At 32.3% G+C, this 25,066-nt stretch overlaps 1 protein-coding gene across 1 annotated transcript; it reads left to right on the top strand.

Moving 5' to 3' along the window:
* Positions 1-638: 638 nt before the first annotated feature.
* On the top strand, positions 639-24,045 carry LOC127732374 (uncharacterized). The gene is made up of 7 exons (XM_052241407.1): positions 639-773; positions 1,146-1,451; positions 3,146-3,200; positions 3,632-3,705; positions 7,826-7,879; positions 23,671-23,716; positions 24,021-24,045. The coding sequence occupies exons 1-7, from the start codon at positions 674-676 to the stop codon at positions 24,043-24,045; spliced, it is 660 nt and encodes a 219-aa protein (XP_052097367.1). The 5' UTR covers positions 639-673.
* Positions 24,046-25,066: the final 1,021 nt, after the last annotated feature.

Below are 25,066 nucleotides of genomic sequence, written 5' to 3'. Positions count from 1 at the left end.
CAACAACAACAAAAAAAAAAGAAATCTGATCCTTGAATTTCAGATGAACTCCCACAAATTTCACAGTCATATTCAGAAGCAAATATATTATCTTCTATACATTTCAGATATGTGTCTAGGTCAATTTTCTCAACACTTCCACTGCCGGAATAGTGATTTAAAAGATAATTATGTAAGAGTTGAAAAGGCTGCAAATGAAAGGCAACAATAGTTTACCGATGTACAATCTCTTAAGTCAGTTATTCTTCATCGTACCTCGGTTGCGTTTGCTTTAATTTTCTGTATATAACATGTTAAATTTGTCGAAACACTAAGGTCTTTTTTCTACCCCGGATCAGCTTGCCTTATCTGTAATTTCCAACAGCAAAGTTTTATAAAACAGTATCCGTACAACTTTGTATTTGATTTAGCCTACCAACAGTATTGGTGAGTCTTAATTAGCCTAAACGCACGTATGTCATACACAATACTAAGGCTGGTGTTTTTGATGAGTTTTTTACGTGCTCACAAACAATCGACACTGTGCGTCAGTGTTGACAAAATACAATGTTGATGGAAAACTTGCTAAAATTGTTGATGTATATGCATTTATTTTTTTTAGATGTTATTCTTGAATGAAGCCTACAACCTCACCTGTCCATTACAGGCACACTGGAAAATTCGGGCAAAAGCCATGTGTAAGCCTCCAAAAAATTATACTTGCTTATTTGACATAACTTTTAGAGTAAATGTATACAGAGAAATATGTAACAGACCTAGAATATTAGATCGTGGTAAGTCTTTGAAAATATCTAAAAGTTTGTCCTGTTAATACAATAGCATGTATTTTTTCATTATTTTTTATCTTTATCAGAGCAAACAATGAAAGTATTTATTTATTTATGTTAAACAATAACTGTATTTTCATATAATGAAAATGTTTGATAAACAATTAAAAAATAAAGTTTCTTCAATTATCAAAAGTCGTTTTTTTTTATTATTGTATTTCAATGTAAATGAAGTAACTTTGTTGTGAACGTATTTAAGTACATGTATCTGGATTAAGAAGTGACAAATGCAGCGAAATATAACTTAAACTATAAAACCATTAAGTAAGAAATTTGAGACGCATGTATATTGAATATTTCTTTACTTAACATTTGCAGGTCATAAATACGTCTTTCAGCCGAACTTAAATAGAGCAACATGCAGTTTAAATCGATATCAACCTGAAATTTTTGAAACAAATGGGTACAGTGACTGCATCTTTCAAAAATCACTTTGTAACAACTTAGGTCAAGAGACGTATGAATATGGTAACACTACGGTCGACATAAAATGTATTTGCAATACCGATAGAGGATATACTTTTGTCAGGAACTCGAAAAACCAATGTAACTGCAATCCTTCAACTGAAGATTGCTCCTGCCATCTCGGAATAAATCCATACAACAAAACGGTTGGACTGAAAGGTAAAGTATAAGTATCTTTTTTGTCAGATTTAAATTCTATCAAAACTTTAATGAGCTTGTTGATTAAAAATCCAAATCAGTTTAAGGGCTTAAGGTTATTTTTAGAATACAGGTTTCTTTATATCTAATGGGTCTATTCCATTGCTGGTACCGATGGACGTTTAGTCCCCCGGGATAATTCAAAAAAAAGTCATCATTTTGTGATGCTATCGGTAATAATCATTGATACACTATTTGTATGTAAAAAGTAAAATAACAAAAATACCGAACTCTAAGGAAAATTCAAAGTCCCTTAACAATTGGCAAAATCAAAAGCTCGAACACATCAAACGAATGGAAAACAACTGTCATATTCCTGACTTGGTACAGGCATTTCCTTATGTTGAAAATGGTGGATTAAACCTGGTTTTAAAGCTAACTAAACCTCTCATATGTATGACAGTTGCATAAAATTCCTTTATATTGATAACAATGTGTGAACAAAACAAACAGACATAATAGGTAAAAATGTTTATTTAACGAGAAAAAGATGGAAATGACAAGGCCTTGATTATTACTATAGAATTAACTCGAAATCTTTACAGGCTTAGGACGCTTTACAGCTTGAAATAATGTACAGACTCCTGTCTATTGTTGAAGACTTTATGTTTACAGGCTTAGGACGCTTTACAGCGTGAAATAATGTATAGACTCCTGTCTGTTGTTGAAGACTTTATGGCTTTACAGGCTTAAGACGCTTTACAGCGTGAAATAATGTATAGACTCCTGTCTATTGATGAAGACTTTATGTTGACCTTTAACTGTATTTTGGATATTGTTGTCGTCTGGTTTAAGCCTCATTATCATTTACACAATTATATATTAAGAAACGTACATGTTGCACACAAATGTAAAATGAATAACATCTTAATTTATAGAAAACCTCGTGTATGTTTATAACCAACACACTATCATAGTGTAATAAAAACATTTGTATAAATTTGCATACATGCTGGTTATCGACACTGTGCAAACTAATTTGGTACCGACAATCAAAATTGACGTAAAAGATAATTATTTGTATATCGTTTACACAAAGGAAAAGGAGTAGGGGCAATAAGGCCCTCATTTGGCCCAAATATTACTGCAAATTTAAAAGTTATCATACCTATTCTGAAATTTGTTATAACTGGACTAAGGTACCAGGTATTCAGAAAATAAAAGCAAATGTCATGTTGAACGAGTTGCCATGGCAACAAACTATGACGAAATTCGTATATTTTGTAAAATTTCTTGATTTTCCTTGTTTTTCATCAAATTTTAAGTATATTTTAGATTGGCAAAGTATGTACGCACACAAGAACTAACTTTTTGGTGAGATTATGTTAATAGTTATAATAAAGCTTCTCTTAAATTATTTTGTTGTTTCTTGGGTGCGCACGATGTTTCTATAATGGAAATAAAGATGGAAAACTGCATAAACTCTATTTTTTATCGTTTTCATGAAAACAGTACATATTGTGACTAAATCGTAACGTCATCAGATAAAAAATCTGATCTGTTTCATTTATATTTCCTGACTCTATGCATTTCCAAACAATATGTGCAAATTTGAAATAGTTGTCAAATATTTTATTTTCTTGGGTTAAAATGGGGCCTTAATGCCCCTTCTCTTCTGTTATAAGAAAACCAAACGTGTCAATTATATTTTTCAGATATCAAATGTTATGATGACATGAAAATGACAAAAAGTCCTTTCTTAGGAGATATGTAAGTTTTTGTTTATTTCTCAAATTATATTCCTTTGTGATGTCATTTTTTTTCTGTAAATTAATATAAATATACCTATACATTTAATGTCTCTTTAAATTCATTTATAAAACAATATATGTCCAAGTTGTCTGCCATCGCAAATGAATATTTGTTCCAAAGTTTAAATATTATATAACAATACCAAATGGATGAAGGTGTATCAGCTATGCTAACAACTATCAGATCCTGAAATCAAAAATAGAAATACTTCTTTGTAATTCATAAAAGAAACGTCAATAAAAATCAGCCCGATTCTGCTAATGGTAACTTTGCTTAAGGTGATAAACACTTCGTTATTTTGAAGTTACAAATTGTTTTTGTGTTTACTTTTCACATTTGATCTGTACAAAACTATGCACCAATAGGCACGTGTATGTGTTTTTTTTCAGGTTCAATATATCTAGGACAATAAAGATCATCGAGTTCGACAACTTCAAATACAACCTGAACTATGTTCCTTCAAGTAAGTTTTAACCGGATACAGAAAGGATCAATAAAATTTAATAAAGTAATTTGAAGACTATATTAACAAGTATTCGTTTTGCGCTTCATTTTGTAAGAAAATAGACACCAAAATTTAAAAAAAAATTGGAAAGCCTTGTTCAAGCAATTGTTGCCTTATTTTTAATAAAAATTATAGATTTGCCGTTTCTAAATTATTGATGATGTCCCAAATGATCATACTACAGAGGAACAATTCGTTCACAAATTTAAACAAATGTTTAATACACCAAGTTTGCCTAATATTATGTTAAGTGAACTATTTGAATTATGACTGATGACACAGACAGTCATCAATCACGGTTGCCTTGTCAAATTCTAATTTTATATATTTTACAAAAAATGTCATACTGCAGTGACGGAAACCATATGAAAGGTCGATAACATCGAAACATTGGTACATTATTGATTAATGGTGCCCTATTTGATAAGGGACTTTCCGTTTTGAATTCTTCTTGGATTTCATTTTTTTTTATTATCTTACCTTTTCAAAACTTTTGATGACCCAACTAATCCCCAAACTTTCCTGTAGAAGTTCTTATCATTTAAAATTTTACAAACATTTGTTTTTAAGGTCTTTATTTAAAATTTTACAAAAAAATTTAAAATGGGTAATTGCTTTCTGATTCTGTCTAAAAAATACATTAAAAACCCTTTTTACAATATGGCTGATAGTTGATACCCTCAATTGATATTAAATATGATTGCTACCGTTTCTAAAAGTCATGCACTGGACAAAGATCCATTTGTAAATCCTGTAAAGAGGGAATCGTTTCAAAGTTTGGGTAATGATAATTTTGGGTCATCTACAATTAATTACCACACCGACCATCAATCATGACTGCAACATCTTCTTAAACTTTAGTTATATCAATGATGTATATTACAAAAATACAACGATAACAGGATACATGTATAATGCTCTTTCAGATGAAGAGTTGGTGATTTCGACAACCTTGAAAGATATAAATAGTTCAAAATTTTACATTAAACATGATAAAAATTCAAAAAAATTAGAAGATGTGGTATTATTGCCAATGAGACAAATCTCTACAATAGTCCAAATGACACAGAAATAAACAACTATCGTTCACCGTACGGCCTTCAGCAATGTCTAAAACCCATACCGCATAGTCAGCTATAAAAGGCCTCGAAATGACAAATGTTAAACAACCCAAACGAGAAAACCAATGGCCTGATTATGTACAAAATAATAAACGAAAAACAAATATGATATACATATGATAAAAATCATGTAAAAGACCACTTGTCTTTAATGTGATCATTTATGTCAAAAGCATTGCATACACTGTTCAAAATAGATATTTCAATAAAAACTGATGACACAACGTTTCGGATGCTGATTTCTACCGAAAGTTGTATTTTTAAAAAGTAAAACAACAAAAATACCGAACTCCAAGGAAAATTCAAAACGGAATTTCCCTTAACTATTGTATTTTTAATATATTTATTTTACAATGAAAAAAGTTGTTGGTTAACCATAATTGCCATCTTTGTTAGCCATTGTTCATTGACGATGAATTTTGTATAAATAACATAACGGTTATCAATGTTCGAGAAAAAAGTTTAAAAGCAAGAATACTGATCATTTCAATATTTTGAAAAAAAAGAAGAAACACAAAAAATATAAGTTATTACAATATTGTTGCGTTTATATTATACAATTTATCATGAGTTAACAAAAAGTAAAACAACAAAAATACCAAACTCCAAGGAATATTTAAAACGGAAAGTCCCTTAACAATTGGCAAAATCAAAAGCTTAAACATATCAAACGAATGCCATACTCCTAACTCGGTACAGACATTTCCTTAATTAGAAAATGGTGGATTAAATCTGGTTTTAAAGCTAGCTTAACCTCTCACTTATATGACAGTCGCATAAAATTCTATTATATTGACAACAATGTGTGAACAAAACAAACAGAAAAATGTCAAAAATAGGGATACAGCAGTCATCATTGTGTTAAATTCTCAAATTTACCTAATCTACGATTCAATAACATTAAGAATGAAAATGTGGATTGTGTCAAAGAGACAACCCGACCAAAGAGCAGAAAACAGCTGAAGGCCACCGATCGGTCTACAACACAGCGAGAAAATCCCGCATCCGCAGGCGGGCTTAAGCTGGCCCTTTAAAAAAATATGTACTAGTTCAGTGAAAATGGACGTCATACTAAAGTCCAAAACATATAACTGAACTAAAATTAAAAAACATACCTGACTAGGGACCGGTGGAAAAAGTAGGCGGGGTTAAACATGTTTTATGAGATCCCAACCTTCCTCATATACCTCTAGCCAATGTACAATAAACAAATACACAGCAATAGGCACAGTAACACTCAGTTAAGAAGGAGTCCGAGTCCGATGTCAGAATAGGTAACAAAAGAAACTGAGCAAAATGACAATGATACATACATTAACAAAGGACTACTAGCAGTTACTGACCTGCCAGCTCCAGACCTCATTTAAATTGATTGAAAGATTATCGATTATGTCAACATCATATGAAAATCAAGCACAATCCCTCCCGTTAGGGGTTTAGTATCATACCATCATAAAATATATGAAAAGAACATAACCCGTATCATGCCAGCAACTGTTTTTAGAATAAATGTGTTTATCTCCGATGCATAGACCCTATGAGTGAATCAATATTAATACCGAAATATGCTATCTTTAATGACCTGTCAACAGTATCGTAACTATATCCCTTCTGAATAAGTATGTTTAAAGCATACATTTTCAAATATAAAGTATAATATGGACAGTGTAGATTGGTGTTTGAAAACTTGTTTTTACATAAACCATACTAAAACTACTGATTTTTAACGGAGGTTTGGTATTTTGAATAAAAAGCGAAATGTTATTGCTTAAATAAAGCCGACAAAATTTTGAAGTCATATAATCTATCCTTAGTTACTTAACATGCTGACTTAAGAAACCGACACTTAATGTTTATTAATTAAACACGCTTTTGATATTGACGTAAAAGATAAAAAGATAAAAAGAAAACTGTGGCATGATTTAACGAGTTACAATAACATACTTCGACATGTTTGGACGAAGTTAAATGATTATTTTATTTTTATCCAAGAAAATTTGTTTGCAACAAATAAGTTTCATTGTTAGTTTAAGTTTTCATGTTTTCATGTTTTGATGACTTTTTCACATTAGTGTATTTTCCCGTAGAATGCTTATATTTTCACGTCATCGTTCATGGCGTCATTTACACCAATTGACATCGATTAACTCATTCATAAAAAGCATACGACGTGGGGGTATGATGGGAACATTCCAAATAAATCTTGACGTTGCCTATGAGCTAAAGTACAATATTTTTATAATTTACCACGGGTGTGTACTCAAAACGTTTTAAAAACGTTTTATTACAATTTTCGTTATAAAGGTCGAGGCATTGAATTATAGGACAAAATCAATATATCTAAAAGTGAAATTACAAGAACTTTACATAACGCTTTTGTTTGGTATTTGAAAAGGTTTTTTTTTATAAATTCAGCTTCATATGATTACAAACTCACAATCACCTGGTAGTGGTGACTGCACAATTAGTATTCACCGGAATACTGACTGTCTGCTGAAATATCAACCAATCGAACTCAACAAATATGTTCTCTATCAAAGCATAACGATTGTATCATCTTTGGTGTATTTGTTGTGGGAATCAGTGTGTTTTTTCATGAAAGACGGAATCCTGAAAATAATCAGAAAAAAATAATGTCTAAATAACTAAGGTATTTGTTGTTGTCATCATTACTTTTACTTTACGCTTTTTTATTCAACAACAAATTGCAGTTCTACTGTTGACAATGTTCTTCACTAGTACTACTTAATTTGTCTTCTTGTATGTCCTTTCATAAATATGCCGTCACTGCTTTTAAAAGAGAATATTGGACGACATGTAATAAACAAAATATGAAATAAGCATGAAAGTGTACATGCAACAACTCATATTTTAAAGGTTCAGCTTAAACGACCATTTGTGTTTATGGAATTATACATTAATTAAAAATAAGCAGTGAAAATGTTGTACTATTGTAGATGAATATCGCATCAAAGCAGGCATATCAGTATTGACATTGTTATTAGCATACTGTGAGTATTTCAAAATAGATAAACAGATTAATTAAAGAATACGGAAAAAAACTATTTTTGCAATCATGTTTTTGAACGGATTTTTTAGGGAAATCTGTGAGAAATTTGTTAAGTCGTAAAATTCTATATAGTTTCCTTTCTATCACACAAAATTGGTTGGTCCATGTATAATCTATAAACACATGAAAATTTCCCACAATCTACAGATTGAAAGAAAAGCTGCTTGACCCACTTGACCCATACTTTTTTTTGAAGCATGATATAAACTTCATTTTGGGAAATTACTTAACAATTGTATCGGTTTAGAACCGCCAACTTCTTTAATAGACAATTTTTTACTTTTATCACACTTTTATGTTTGTCCTATATGTATATCTAGGAAAGGACACATAAAAGTGTATATTTGGAGAATTTTTAATTATTTAAGGGGAAAAATCATAAATATAACCATAAGCGTTGTTGAATTTATTTATTAAAAATATTACTAAGTCACAAACTGTGATACTATCAGATTATTACATGGCATTTTTCATATCAGATGTATTATCAGCCGAAGGGTCAATATCAGCCTTAGAGCCGAATTTTTCATATCATATGTATTATTAGCCCAAGAGCCGAAGGCTCGAGGACTGATATTAACCGAGGAGCTGATAATACATCTGATATGAAAAATGACATGTTATGATCTTTTTATCATATGCTTCAACATGGAGAAAAATAACAGTTTAATACATTGATCCTTTAAAGTGGTTCTCAATTAGAAGTTCAAATCTTTTTACTTAATCAGAAAAAATACATACAATAACTATTTTTAAGACTTTGAAATAATGCACTTTATTGTATCATTTGTTTTGCATTACTCAAAATATATTTTCATGTTTCCTAATATTTGTTTTTCCTATCCTACTTTGTTATGTTTTTCACTGAAAACGTACCATTGAGGTGTATTTTCCGAATTTGCCTAGTGACGCCGAATTGCCATCCGATAACGTTACGGAAAGGCATGCGATAATAACCGGAAGCAGTTGTAAAAGTTTTCATATCAGTCCGCTAAGCACCATTACAGAAAATATGGTATTTACGTAAATTTAATGCTATTATCATACTGTAAAAATTTTAAGTAATTTGCCTTAAGTATATAATAAACAACAGTACAATATCAAGTCTGCTATAAATTTAATGCTGTTATCATACTGTAAAAATTATAAGTAATTTGCCTTAAGTATATGATAAATACATTGTAACAGTACAGTACATGCTTCAAGTCTGCTATAAAAGAGGCACAACTGGTGTCAAAAGTAATATCAACAACCTGTCAATAAAATTTCTTGTCGAAACGTACATAAATGTTGGCAAATGGATGTATTACAGCTACTTGACTGGTGGCAAATAAATTTATAATCAGATTTTTCAAAAGAACATTTCATCAAATAAGAATACTTTTGTGTGATAAGATTGTGCCGAAGTGCAGTGTAAAGACTTTTTGTTTTGTAGATCATTTCAAGCATTGCAATATTTCTTCTTTTCTAGCAACTATATAAAAATAAGGAGATGTGGTTCGATTGCCAATGAGATAACTATCCACCAAAGTTTAATAAAGTGGATTTAAGCAATTATATGCAACCGTGCGGCCTTCAACAATGAGAAAAACCCATACCTATAAAAGGCTCCGACATGAAAATATGAAACTATTTAATTGAGAAAACTAACGGCATAATTTATAACAAAACAATTTACGAAAAACAAATATGGCAGATGTGAACAAACGACAACCACTGAACTACAGGCTCCTAACTTACGACGGGCACATAAAGAATGTGGCGGGGTTTAATATGTCTGGGAGCGCTCAACCCTCTTCAAACTGGGAGAGTGGTGTAACAGCACAGCATAGTAACAAACTATAAAAATAAGTAAAAAAGGCTTTACTCATCAGATCGATACAAAGAAAAACATCAAACAAAAACACAGACAAGACGTGGCAGGGTATATATCTATCTCTCATCCCAAACAACAAAAAAGACACTAAGTACAGATCTGAAAGTACTCGCAGTTACTGACAGCTAGTTCAAAGCCAATAACTAATAAAAACCACATCATGTATCTAAGACTAAAATATCAATCAGTACACATCCAACATCCAATGGATTTAGTGAAAAGACTTCATTAACAGTCAGAGAAAAACATAACCATGTTCAATGCCAAAATGTAGGTATCGACAGATTGCAGTACCGTGAAATTACATGTGTAATATTTAGTTTTATTTACTGATAACAAAACCAATATTTATACCAATAAAACAATATCCAAAGATTTAATTACAGTGCTGAATAGGTAACCTTTTAGAAAAAGTTTATTTAAACGATTGATAAGTTTACCCGGACCGTATCTAAATTTCCGGTCTCGGTTAACAACATCGCCGAAAAATTTAAGATGTGCTATTCCGTTTGAAATAAGTTTTCTACAGGTACAGCTAAATTTGCAAACCAAATCTTTGTATCTATGGAAAAATTTAGTAAATGTTTTAAGTAATTTGTGGTAACGAAATCCCTGACTTAATAATTAACCAGTAATACATACGAGTGCGCTTATTGAAATCCAAAACGTCACTTCAGACACGGGCATAACGAACGAGTTCGAATATATAAGAATCCTCTTTATACTCATCAACATACATGTACCAAAAACAATAATAACCAACGACGACTGTAAACCATGGATATTGAAAACAAGAAATGTATAATTCTGCTGCCACTGCCAGTGCTGGTACAAATTTCCTTTCCTTTCATATATGATTAATAAAAAGAATATTGTTTCACCATTTAATTGGTCAACAAGATATATCTATAACATATACAAAATGTATTGCAAATCTTGACTGATTCCAAAACTTTAACATGTCTCTATTGGAATCTATGAAATGTCTATTGAGAAGAAATTAAACACAATGTTTCTTCAACATTATATCACCAATGAATCGAATCGATAAAATTACAGTTCAAAAGTCAATCATCACAATCTCTCTGACTGCTAGGACTCCATGGATGATGCATCTGAAAAATAAAGTTTAATGATAATAAACCTGTTCTTCATAATAAATATTATCAATTCAATTGATATGTTATCATTACTACATGTATAATTTTATATAAAGATCTTGATTTTTTTTTATTTATTTATTTTTTTTTTTCGTGTGTATATATAGTGTATCATGTACATGTAGTATCTGGACATGAATAGTCTCTTATACATTGACTCTTTGTACTAATCCACATAAAATATTATCTTTGGGTATTGGTTGGGAGGGAAATTGCAATGTTATATCTTAATCATTTTCTTAGTATAATCTATATTTCATATTGGACGCTTCGCGTCCCCATGAAATCTACAATTATACGTCAGAACAACTCATAAGATATAACATTGGACGTTCAAAGCGTTAATCATAATTACTAACATACCTGAAGGTAAACTTAATACTTTCTTTGAAAACTGATCACTAGTACTATCCTCCAGCAATGGTCTGAAATAGAATTTTATAAAAGTTAAAGCATTTGACCAATCAGCTATTTTCAAAATCTCTCATATAGAAACTCCTTGACATTTAGCCTTACTAGTTGAGGACCCTCTAGTTGAATGAGCCATAAACTTAGTTGTATCAATACTTCATAATATCCTTTATCCAATTAGCTATAGTATTAGACGAGGCACCTCTGTGTGGTTTAACTAAAGTTCTAAGTAATGGATTTGGCTTAGACTTATCCTTCACTCGAAAATCTACAGAACGATTTAAATAAGCTTGTAAACAATCAACCACACATAATTCAAGGTTGTCCTCAAATTTTGGATAAAATATTTCTTTTGAATTACAATCAGATTGAGTTTTTGATATACTTGGGAGCTAAAACTTAGCCCCTTCATTGTTTATTTGCATAAATCTTATCTTGAGTCTAGCAATTTCAGAAGATCTTTTCGGAGCAGCTATTGCTAAAAGAATTGCTAATTTCTTGGTTAATGTTTTAAGATCCAAATCAGGGTTAACAGACTGAGAAATGAGAAATTTCAGAACAATATCAATGTCCCCCATTTCCTGATATTTAGGTAAAGGTGGATTTTCCCTCAAAATGCCCTTCATTAATTTTTTAACTAATTGCGTCTGTCCCACTGGTTGACCATCAATATGAGGAAGAATAGAGGATTATGCAGACCTATGGACATTAACTGTTCTGTATTGAAACCCCTTTTAGAACATCCATGCCAAAAAATCTAGAACAGCGGTTAGAGGTGCTGAAAAGGGATCAACTTCCCGTTCCACACTCCAGCTAACCCACTTATTCCAGGCCGAATCGTAAGATTTCTGAGTTCCTTTCCCCCAGGAGCTGAGCAAAATTTTTTTAACTTCCTCTGATATTGACATTGTTTGATATGATCTCCTGAGACAAGCCACCCGACTAGTTGAAGCGAATTGTTTTGAATCATTGGGTGAGGTTCCCCTTGACGTGACTGTAGCAGATGTGGAAATGTTGGCAACAGAATTGGATGTTGTATTGACATTTGCAGCAATATTGCGTACCATGGCTGTGCCATCCAAGCAGGAGTTACCAGAACTACAGTTGTTTTCTCTGCTTTGATTTTTTTCAGACATTGAGCTATCAAGCAGAAAGGGGGGAAGGCATAAGCCTTGAAACTTGCCCAAGGATGTAGGACAGCATTGAACGCTAATGCTCCTGGATCGGGAAGCCAGCTTATGTATGTTTGAAGTTGATTGTTGGACCGATCTGCGAAAAGATCTATGTTGCAGATCATTGTCTGCCTCATTATAGAATTGAAAACCTTTGAATGAAGTTTCCAATTGCTGGAGTCTAAATGATGTCTGGACTCCCAATCTGCAATCAGATTTTCTCGACCTGGGATGAAATCTGCTTTCAGTACTATGTCTTTCTGGAGACACCATGTCCAAAGCTCTAGGGCTAGTTTGTTGCAAACTTTGGACACAGTCCCTCCCATTTTGTTGATATAAGTCATTGTTGTTATGTTGTCTGTCTGAATCAACACCTGTAAATTGTGTCCGTCTTTAAAGAAAGATTTGACTGCATGAGTCACTGCTATTAATTTCAGGGCGTTTATATGGAAACTTTTTTCTGATTGTAACCAAGGACCCCCTATGGACACTTTGTTCATTACTGCTCCCCATCCCACATTGCTTGCATCTGTTTGGATGATTACAGATGGTTGGATGGAAATTAGAGACCTTCCATTCCAATGAATAAACTGGTGTATCCACCAGTTTAATTCGTTTTGTGCTTTTTGAGACGGGACTAGTTCTGAATTGTAACTGAAAGTCTGATTGAGCTTTTGATTTTTTTCTACCTGTAAATGTCTGAAATAAAGTGGGGCTGGAAAAATTGCTTGAATAGTAGCCGTCAGATTTCCTATTAATTCTGAAAGTTTTTTCACTGTTATTTTTTCTGAATTTTTTACTTCCTTGCATAATGTTTGTATTATTTGAATTTTTGGGGTTGGAAGGGACAGACTCATATCTACCTAGTTCACTAGAAATCCTAGAAAAAGCATTTGTTGAGATGGGACAAACACTGATTTCTTTTCGCTTATTAGAAATCCTAAACTTTGGAGAAGCTTTACTGTTACTTGTGCTTCTAACTGACATTTCTCTTTTGATTGGTTCATTATTAAGATATCGTCCAAGTAAACCACTAGACGTATACCCAGTCGTCTTAGAAAACTTGCTGGGACTTTCATTAATTTTGTGAATACTAGTAGGGCGACTGAAATTCCAAAGGGAAGTACCTGAAATTGATAGGTTTTTACCTGCCATTGAAACTGGACATATTTTTTTATGTTGTTTTAACACTGGGACGGTCAAATAAGCATCCGTCAGATCTATTTTCATCATCCAGTCTGATTTTTGGATTAAATCTTTTACTGAACGAATTCCTTCCATTTTGAAATGATTGTACATCAAATAATTGTTCAACTGCTTTAAATTTATTACAGGACGGTGTCCTCCCCCTTTTTTCTCGACCAAGAAAAGGTGACTTAGACAATACTCTTGACTTTGGGATATCTGATATATTGCTTTTTTGTCAAACAATGATAGAATTTCTTGATTGATCAATGCTGTTTTCTCTTTGTCGAAAAATAGTTTGGGGCACTGAATTTGTCTTGGCGGTATTTGACAGATTTTCTAGTTTTAGACTCTGAACTGTATCTAAAACCCAATGATCTGATGTCAAACAACCCCAGTTCTGGACAAACAGTTTTGTTCTCCCCCCTACAGGTAAGTGAGCAAAACGGTCTGTTGTAACGGGGAAAAAACTTAATTCTTGAACCTTTACCTGTTGTATGTTTAATTCTTGGGATTGAACCCCTTCCTTGGGATCCCTGGTGTCGATCTTGACTGACCTCTGCCTCTGCCCCTGCCTCGGCCCCTAAACAGCTGGTTCTGGTTGTTTGGGGGCTCGAGCCGAAAATACTGGTTATTGCCACCATTTCCATGACCACCACTGAAGTTACCATTACCAAATCTAGATGATTTATTTTTGGAACGGCGTACAGTTTGAAGTAAGCTAAACAATTCCCTGTTGTCCTTGCTTTCTTCAGTGAGCAATTTCCTGAACTTACGGCCAAATAGTTCATGAGAACTTTTTAACAGAGCTTTCTTGCCATCTTTATCCGCTAATAAATCTAAACATTCTGGTAATACTCTACCAAGCATAGATCTACGACGATCAGATAAGTATACATAGTGAGCGTTTCCAATCAGGACTAATGCTCTCTGTACAATGTCAATGACATCTACTGGATTTAAACCACGATCACGTCTCTTAGCTTTCTCTGCTTCTGTCTATAAAATTGCTAAGGGACCAGTAGCATCTAATATTCTGTTTTCAGAGTTAATAATAGAATGTTCTTTCTTGGCATTAAGTGGTTGATTAAACTTTTTACGAAACCGTTTCTTTATATATCTATCCGTTTCTTTAGAAGCGAGCTTTTTACTTATAGGAATGTTACAGTTCTTTGTGACTTCTAACCTTACGTTCTTAGTGATGCCCTGATTGGCATATTTCTCAATGTATTTTGAAATTTTACCCGGTACCTTGATACCTTTCTTCAAAATTTCAGACGGATCAAACAGATTGTCATTATCTGACCTTTCCCCACTATCCGAGGAGGAAATATCGGTCTCCTGTTCCGATTCATCACAAGAATCCTCCACATGTTTTCGTTTACCGGAAGAAGATGATTCTACTGGATTTCTTTTATCCGGCAACCAATTACGTGTGGCTCTCTCGTCACTTTCACAATCTAAACCAGACGCCCCCTCGTCTGATTGTGCATGAGTTTTGCCCTTATTGGCACTTAATTTGCCCTTATTGGCACTAAGTTTGCCCTTATTGGCACTTTGTTTGCCCTTATTGGCATTGTGTTTGTCTTTTGTGGCACTTGAATTGCCCATATAAGTATTGCCCTTATCGGCACTAGAAACATCACCTTCATTGGTATGTTCATTGTCACTAAGGTCACTAAACTGACCATCGTCAAACAGTTCAATTTCATCTTGAGATTGAACATCAGACAAGTAGTCTAAATCTTCCAACAAATCACGGGAAGGAGTATGTTTCCCTCTAGAACTGGGCGAGTTTAATTGAGTTTGAGCCATATTATTTTTTTCAACATTAAATCTTACCGAACATCTCGACTGCGAGCTAAATTTGAAAGCGAGTTTTTAAGTGACATGCATGTTTGTATAGTACACAGGTGAGCTGTTTTTCTCACCTGAGTGGTTTTACTTTAAACAGCTCGATTAAAGTTCATAAATGAAGGCAATTGCAATGTTATATCTTATGAGTTTTTCTGACGTATAATTAACAATAGGGAAAGAAAAATCATCCCTTTTATCGTAAATTTTACTCTAGAGTTTCTGGTTTAAAACTGAAATGTCAAAATCTAGGAAAGGACATGTTAATACTTCATTTATTCAAGGTAGGTTCCTGTAGGTAATTAGATAATTCTTGATTATTTAACGAAAAAATATCATCAAGATAATGGTAAGTGTTGTTGAATTTATCAATTAAATGGAATTTAGACGGGTCTTTACTGAGTTTGGCCATAGAATGTGATTCATAACAGTACAGGAACAAGCCTGCTATTGAAGAGGCACAATTGGTACACATAGGAATACCTAAAATCTTGTCGATAAAAAATTGCCAAAACGTACATAGAACATGTATGGCTTTCATCATCTCATCTTACCTCTAGTAAGTATATCTAGCATATTTACCTTTCTTGTTTGAGAAAATGGCGAGTATATGAGTTGCAGCAAATAAATTTGCAATCGGATTTATCGAACGACCATTTAATTTAAATACATTTGTTTGGTAAGATTGTGTAAAAGTGTAGTGTAAAGAGTGGAACAGTAAAAACTGTCAACCTTCGTAAAAGGATCATCAAAAGCACGTAATTTATCTAAAACATCCAAAGAATAGTTTACACTCGAAAAATAGTTAATTCCACTAAATTCGTACGTTTTATTACACAAATTAATGATCAGATCTTTGATAGTAGTTAAGGAACTCTTTAAAAGCACTGAAAGTCTAGTAGTAGAACACTTACTAGAGGCCGAGTAGATGAAACAATATTTTACGGGCTTTTTGCGTAGTTTAGGTAACCAATACATAACGGGGACCTTCAAATGTTCAGTAGAGGCCTGAAGCTGATCTGTGGTTATGACATGATTATTTACTATATGACTCTCTATGGAGCGTACGGCCTGGAATGTAGCTTGAAGTATAATTTCATTCTTAAGGATTTCCGTATAGTATTAACGTCATACCACCACCACATTGTTGGCTGTTTTGTCGGCCGGTACGAACACAAAACGCTTTGCGAGTAGTTGAATTTTGTTTTTAATCCTAGAAATGAGTGTATTACTTATTCTTTTATTTATTTCTAAAAAAATTTCGAAATGTGATATGCGAATTACAAAAATATTCAGATATGTATTCAAATAGGAATCAAGTGATTTTTTGTCAGATTTCTCCCGTTTACACCATTTTTTACAATAGGATGAAAGAGCATCTTTAATAACCTGACGACACTCTTTCCAATTTATTTTTGACAGTGGACTAAATTTTGGTCCTTTTTTCAGAAGGTTTATAACCTCTCGGTCTTGAACGTGGCCATAAACGGATCATATCTAAACTTTGATATTTCAGAGTCTCATGTCGATGAGCATTATTTTCTATACTGACGTCTGATGTAACTAGCGTATAATTGAAAATTAAACTTCTACTGTTTTTTTTTTATACGAATAAGAAATATTATAGGTGGGTCTATGTTATCAAAATATGGAAGCATAAAGTTTTGAACGTTAGAGTCATGAAAAATACAAGACAAATTAATAAAAGCAATACCTCTATTGAAATAATTTTTATGATCTTCGGGTTTGTCAATTTGAGGAAACAGTCTGTGCTGACAAAAGGCTGTATTATTACGTGTACACTCATGTTTTGGCCAAAAAAACGATAATGTATCACATCCGTTATAAACATTATGTGATTAGTATTTACAGAGTTTGCATAATAATTGATGTCTACCATTATTTTAAATACAGATAAAAAATCATCAAGTGTAAAAATATTGTTTAATCTGTTCTTATGTATGTACGGCCTGAGTAACCTTTAATTATAAATTCACTTAATAATCGTACGAAAAGGTAATTTATTGACTTTACATTTCTCTGCATAAACATTCATGTACATTGCCAAAATACATCACCTTTACTCGTAAATTTTCAATGAATTGACCTCCTCTTTTGCAGAACCCTTGTGTATACCAAAAATTAAAAAAAAAATCTTAAATACCCATTAAGAACCAGTTGTTCTCGTCAAATGCACTCAAAAGCTTTCTTTCCACATATTCTAAATTAAATGATTTCTATTCTCTTTTAGAGTAGATAAGTTGAATTTCCCGGTTTCAATTGATACATTACAACTCGATGATTCCAGTATAAATATATATAGGTTTAGGTACTTTTACACAAAATTCGATAGAAAAATTGCTACTTCAAGTTCACAAAAGTCATCATAATGCAGACGACCTTATGGCTATATTTTTTTCCAGTTTGAAGTTACAGCAAGGTCAAAATCTACAACATGAAATTCACATTTCGAGGTCAAAAAGCAAAATTCTCATATTAAAAAACCTTAGGTCTAAAAAATATATGGTTGATGATATATCAACATCCATTTTTTTTTAAACATTCCTGAAAATAAAAAAACAATTCATTGTACTCTTTCGACAATATTTTTGTAAAAAAGTAAAACAAAGGATATGGGGTATCCATCCATGACACAAAATCAGTACATGTACAGCAAAAGTACACACAAACACAAAACAACATTGCTTTTATGGCTGTCCTTTATCTCAAAGTCAGTGAGGCCTTCAACACGGAGCAAAAAAAAAAAAAAAAAAAACTCTCATCTCACTGCAAGTTTAAGACGGCCCCAAGCACCTTTTGTAAATAACTATCGCTGTTTCTAAAAAGAGAAATCGAGCAAAAGTCTGACCTTGACCTTATGAGTAACTCTTTAAATCTTGAGGATGTAACGAAAAATTGTGAACATAATTTATCGAAGTCTTTTACGGTTGCGAAGATGTACTGATATCAAGAAAAACAGTGGAAGTGAGATCACTTTTACCAAACACATATTCGGTGTCACTTTCAAATCAACTATATAAGGAACATCGTGCGAAATAATTTAATAGCGAAAAACAAATCGGCGAAGAAGAAAAAATACCATAACAAAACTAAAAGGTCTTTCTACGAAGAAGACAAAGTTATGCTTGGAAACACCTGTTAGAAATTCATGTACAAACTTGAAGTTATAGATGATTGAACTACAGCAAACACAAATATATTTAAAACGGTGACAAGGAAAACGCTACAGCAAATATAGTCATCCAACATTGGGCGTGATGACATTGATAAAGAATATGTCAAAATCATTTTTATTTTCAAAAGAAATTTGTATTAAACATGTTATATGAGTTTCTAATTACTAATGGTGTAAACCATACTTATTATCAATCCAATGGCATTTTCACAGGTTTTCTGAATATATACCGATTTCAACGAATACCAAAATTCGCAGAAACAATAATTTATTTTAGGGTTTCACCCTTTAGAATCATGTTAGGTACGTCGATTTTGTTTTAGGCATGTAAGTATCCCTATGATCAATGCTTGCTTATATGAATATAAGGAGAGTTTGTTTGTTCATTTGATGATTGGTTATATACCTTGCATTGTTTCATTTCTTTTTTAGCTCACCGAGGCCCGAAAGGCCCCATGTGAGCTTATGCCATCACTTGGCGTCCGTCGTCGTCCGTCGTCTGTCGTCGGTTGTCGTCTGTTGTCGTAAACTATTTCAAAAATCTTCTTCTCTGAAACTACTGGGTCACATACCTTCAAACTTTAAGTAAATGTTCCTTAGGGTATCTAGTTTATAAATTGTATCCAAAGTTTTGATCCATAGACAAACATGGCCCCAATGGCTAAAAATAGAACATAGGGGTCGAATGCAGTTTTTGGCTTATATCTCAAAAACTAAAGCTTTTAGAGCAAATCTGAAATTAGGTAAAATTGTTCAATTGGTCAAGATCTATCAGCTCTGAAATTTTCAGACGAATCGAACAACCCATTGTTGGGTTGCTGCCACCGAATTGGTAAAAATTTTGCAGTTTTTTGTTTTTATTATTATAGATATATATAAACTGTAAGCAGCAATAATGTTCAGCAAAGTAAGATCTACAAAAAAGTTAATATGACCAAAATTGTCAATTGACCCCTTAAGGAGTTATTGCCCTTTAAAGACAATTTTACACAATTTGTTCATCAAGTTTGCTAACATTTAAAAAACTTTTTCTCTGAAATACAGGTGAGCAATTCAGGCTCTTGAGAGCCTCTTGTTTAAAATCAAGAAGTCAAGCTATTTTTAACAGTTAGCATAAGTCAGTGTGAATTATAAACTTCGGTGCTTTCAATATTGACAAAATATTTTTGCACAACCAACTGCTTTTGGCAGTGTCAACCCTTTTCCAATGTAATAAAACAATAGTCATAATCAAGTCATTGACACAACAAAACAAAATTTCAGTATCACTGATGGTAATACTGTCATTGGTTCTAAGTCGTTATATCAAATATATTTTCGGATATTAAAAGTTCTCTTTTAAGGTAGATAACTGTATACCACTAACTTGGATTGTAAAATAGCAGTTCACAATAGGTCTAGTTTTTTTGCTTTATCTGCATATTTTTAGATAGACTGGCAATTAATGGGTTAGACTGTTTATTGGAATTAAGAAAAAAATCAGTGATTTATCACATTATTCAGACTGATTTATCAAATACGAAATATTTTGCTTATTCGAATCAAATTGTCAACTTATCCATTTAAGTGGAGATAACTATATTAAAATTTTTTTTATAAAAGAATGATAAGAGAAATTTTGAATTTTTACTTGTGGCGAGAAAACAAGGTTGATGACGCCGTTTTTTCTTCTTTTTATAATCTTAAAGCACATTTCAGAACCTGTCTTCTTACATTTTTTTTCAAAATTATGTCGCCAAAAATTATTTTTATTCACAAAAAAGTGTTTTTTCATGTAAAATTATGCAAATTTTGGAAATTTTGCACGATTTCTAGCTTGAAAAATAGGACGGTGACCAATACTTTTTATTTTATTTTTGAAAAGAGCATGGGAAAACCTTTATTCTGGCAAAGTGTCAAAAAATTCTATCTGAGGGAAACATATATCAATGATCAATCTTAAATGTAAAACTTTAAAATATAGTAAACTATAGGAATGATTGAACTGAATTTCAAAATGTACGATTGAGTTTCAACACAGATATTTTAATGTAAAATTCAGGCGAGAAAACAAAATAAGAATACCGAATATTTCAAGATCAAGAGTAAAAGCATTAAATCAAATAATTTACATTTTCTCTTACTCCCAATCGCCACGTGTGTTAATACATAAGTAATAATAAGATATTGTTTTGACCTTGTCGTTGTTCCCATTTTCAATTTACGTACTTTAACAAACATTAAAGAGAGTCAAATTGTTAACAAGCATATCACTGTCACTACCCAGCTTAAAGCCTCTTCCGAACATTTGAAAGTCCCTACTATGTACTGGTTACCTAAATTGCACAAACAACCATTTAAATTCCGTTTAATCTCCACATCTAGTAAGTGTTCTACTACTAATCTTTCAGTGCTTCTTACTACCTCCCTTACTACTATCAAAGAACTTGTTATTAACTTTTGTTATAAAGCTTATGAAAATAATGGTATTAATTATTTTTGGAGTGTTAAAAATTCTTTAGAGGTTTTAGATAAAATACATGCTTTTGATGGTCCTTTTCATTCTGTTGGCAGTTATGATTTTTCTACTCTCTACACTACACTTCCACACAATCTTATCAAGACAAAGTTTTCATATTTATTTAAATGATCTTTTGAAAAATCTCATTGTAAATTATTTGCTGTAACTCGTTTAAAGCCCTTTTCTGTAACGAAAAAGGAAAGTATGCTAGATACATTTACTGGAAATGTAAAGATAGGATTAAAGCTTTAAATTTCTCCTGGAGAACATATATGAACGTTTCGGCGATAATGTGTATCGACAGGTAGTAGGTATTCCTGTGGGCACTAACTGCGCCCCTTTCATAGCAGATTTATTCCTGTGTTGCTATGAATCTCAGTTTATGACCTAACTCAGTAAAGACACGTCATTGTTACATTTGGTTAATACATACAACAATACATGTACCTACCGTTATCATGATGATACTTTTTCGTTAAAAAATCCAGAGTTCTCTAAATATACTATCGAAATTTACCCTAAGGAACTTATTCTAACTAAATCTAACATAAACAGCAGTAGTTGTCCTTTTCTAGATTTCGACATTTCAATTTCTAAAGGGAAACTCCATACTGAAATTTACGACAAAAGAGACGATTTTTCATTCCCTACTGTTAATTTTTCTTTTTTAGACGGCGATGTTCCTTTGGCTCCATCATACGGTGTTTATATATCCCAACTCGTTCGTTATGCCGTGTGTGTAGTGATGTCATAGATTTTAACGAAAGTAATCAATGCATCACTGGTAAATTATTAAGTCAGGGATTTCGTTACCATAAATTACTGAAAACCTTTATTAAATTCTTTCATAGATACAAAGATTCGATTAGTAAATTTGGCTGTACCTGTTGAAAACTTATTAAAACGGTATTTCACATCCTAAATTTTACGGTAATATTGTACTTAAAGCGTGGAAATCACTATGAGATCCATGTAAACTCATCGAACCTTAAAACAAACTTATTAGTAAAGTTTATCTTACCAATGTTGTAATTAGATTTTTGAATATAGTTTGTTTTGGCAAAAAAATCGATTTTGTCATCATCAAATTAAAACATAACTAAAGTTGTATTCTTTTCAAACGGGGTGTATAAATACACACTCACATTCATTTTTTATATAGAGGTTAACTCCTAATTATCCTACTGCCTGTCAATACTTTTATTTTTGGCATTTCACAATTCACGTCTTCTTTGACTGTCCATGACGTTAAAGTACTAAATCCCTGTGATGTGTTTTAGTTGATTGTAGTCTCTGATGCAGGATTTTTTTTTATTATTTATTGTTTTTGGCTTTCAGTAACTGAAAGTACTCTCAAATCGTACTTTCGTGTTAATTTGACCTGTTGATACAATTTGTAATGTTTTTTTGTTATTTAATGTTTACTTATTTAAAGTTATATCTCGTCTCTCTCTATTTTTATTATATACCAGCTTTGATAATTGTTTGGTATGACTATAAATTTTTACTCCTGTTCTCGTACTATGACAAAAAAATATTCCGTTCTCCATTACTGTACAAAATTATTTTCATTTACTTGTGTACATTATTCTATTTGGCGGCATTTTGTTCAAGATTATGGTTGTTTTTCTGAAATTGTTTAACATCTCACTCCTTATTTTATTGATTTTGTATTTACATTGTATCATAGATCAAATGTATTCGTTCAGTGTATGTTCACTTGTGTTAATATGTCTTTTGATTGAGTGAAGCCATTTCAATTGATATTTTATAGTGTGATTTTCTATGTTGTGATGTTACACTAATGTGTTAGATAAGGGTGAAGTTTGGTACCTATTAAAACGTTCCAACCCGCTGCATTTGTGTGCACCTGTCCTAAGTCAGGAAACTGATGTTCAGTGGTTGTCGTTTGTTGATGTGGTTCATAAGTGTTTCTCGTTTTTTATATAGATTAGACCGTTGGTTTTCCCGTTTGAATGGTTTTACAATAGTCATTTTTAGGGACCCTTTAAAGCTTGCTGTTCGTTGTGAGCAAAGGCTCCGTGTTGAAGACCGTACTTTGACCTTTTACAAAATGTGGCTTGGATTGAGAGTTGTCTCATTGGCACTCATACCACATCTTCTTATATCTATTGTATCATTAGATAATCACTGCGGTTTTATTGTTGAAATTATACATACAAGATAAAACAATAATAACATAATGTATTGGACAATACAGCAGTTTGCCTACCAATACCATGTGTTTGTAGAATTGTGTTTCATATGTCTTTCAGAATGTTTATTTTCAACTGTAATGATTTATTGGTTTGGTACTCTCGAGATAAATTCTCATTTAGGGACTTCTATTCTAAATATGAAATTGTTTTTTTTTTCAGTCATTGTTTGTATCATTGTTTATAGAATTATGCCACAAAATAGTAAGTAAATAAAATATACAGACCTCAAGAGTGACTAGGGAATAGAGAAAAAAAATTTAAAAAACAACAACATAGAATTCTAAGGGAAATTCAAAACGGAAAGTCTTTTATAAAATGGCAAAATCAAAAGCTCAAACACATCTTACGAATGGAAAACAACTGGCATATTCCAGACTTGTTACAGGCATTTCCGTATGAAGAAAATGGTTTCCGTATGTGGAAAATGGTGGATTTAACCTGGTTTTATAGATAGCTTAACCTCTGACTTGTATGACGGTCGTATAGAATTCCTTTATATTGACAACAAGGTGTGAGCATGACAAACAGACATGATAGGTAAAAACGTCAAATTTTTAATCCTTGTCTTTCATTTTTACTTATGTACTTTGTCTTTATACCATTTTGTGTTTCTTTGTTGAAACAGTTATTTGTTTTTATAGTGATTAAGATTATATTACAATGATGACTGCTGTACCCAAATGTTTGAAGTTTTTACCTATTATGTCTGTTTGTTATGCTCACGCATTGCTGTCAATATAATTTGAGAGATTTAGCTAGCTATAAGAGAGTGTCGAGTTTTATGCACACTAAGAACCCTTGCAACATCTCTCTTATGGGTCCGTAAGTCAACTACGATTACATGACTTACCTATTGTATTTATTATTAATTTGTTCTCGTCCTGAACATGTATGAACGTTTTGCCTCAAAACATAAATCAAACAACAATTCTTCAATCAAGCTTGTATTCGTTCTATTCCTGTATTTATATCTTTATTTGTGTAAGACCTAACCCACACATATGTAAGAATTTATGAATTTCAGTGTCTTAAATAACAATTTAAGAACTGTGCAGTACATAAAATAGAAGAAAGTGAAAAGAAGACATGCGTATGCAATTTTGTCAATTCCTAAAAATACGCATATAGTAAATGCTATAGATTTGAATATTACACAAAGCATAAATAATATGTTTCAATAATGATCATGGAACTGTCTTTGACATTTTTACAGTTGTGATACAGCGACATTTTCCCATGAAAACGACTGAAAGGAGCAAACTCCTGTACCTATTTTGATTTCCAGTTCCTTTGTTGAACAAGCCAAAATGAGTACAAATGTTGAATCTTTTCCGACGGATTCTTCAGTATTGCTTGTTTTAATCCAGTGTCAGTTAATTGATGCAGAAAATATGACCAGAACAAATTTAGAATTTATACAAAAGCAACTGGGATGAAGGGCGGGACTTTTTTTACTGCCACTGGAAAATATGTCAACCTTCAGACCCCCCGAGAGTTGTCGGGGTCATTAACGTGTTACATGTGTGGTACTCTCTTTTGCGAATCTTCACTTGGC

Source organism: Mytilus californianus, unplaced genomic scaffold (assembly GCF_021869535.1).
Source record: "Mytilus californianus isolate M0D057914Y unplaced genomic scaffold, xbMytCali1.0.p SCAF_24, whole genome shotgun sequence".
Lineage (NCBI taxonomy): Eukaryota > Metazoa > Mollusca > Bivalvia > Mytilida > Mytilidae > Mytilus > Mytilus californianus.
This window is presented reverse-complemented; position numbering and strand designations above follow the sequence as displayed.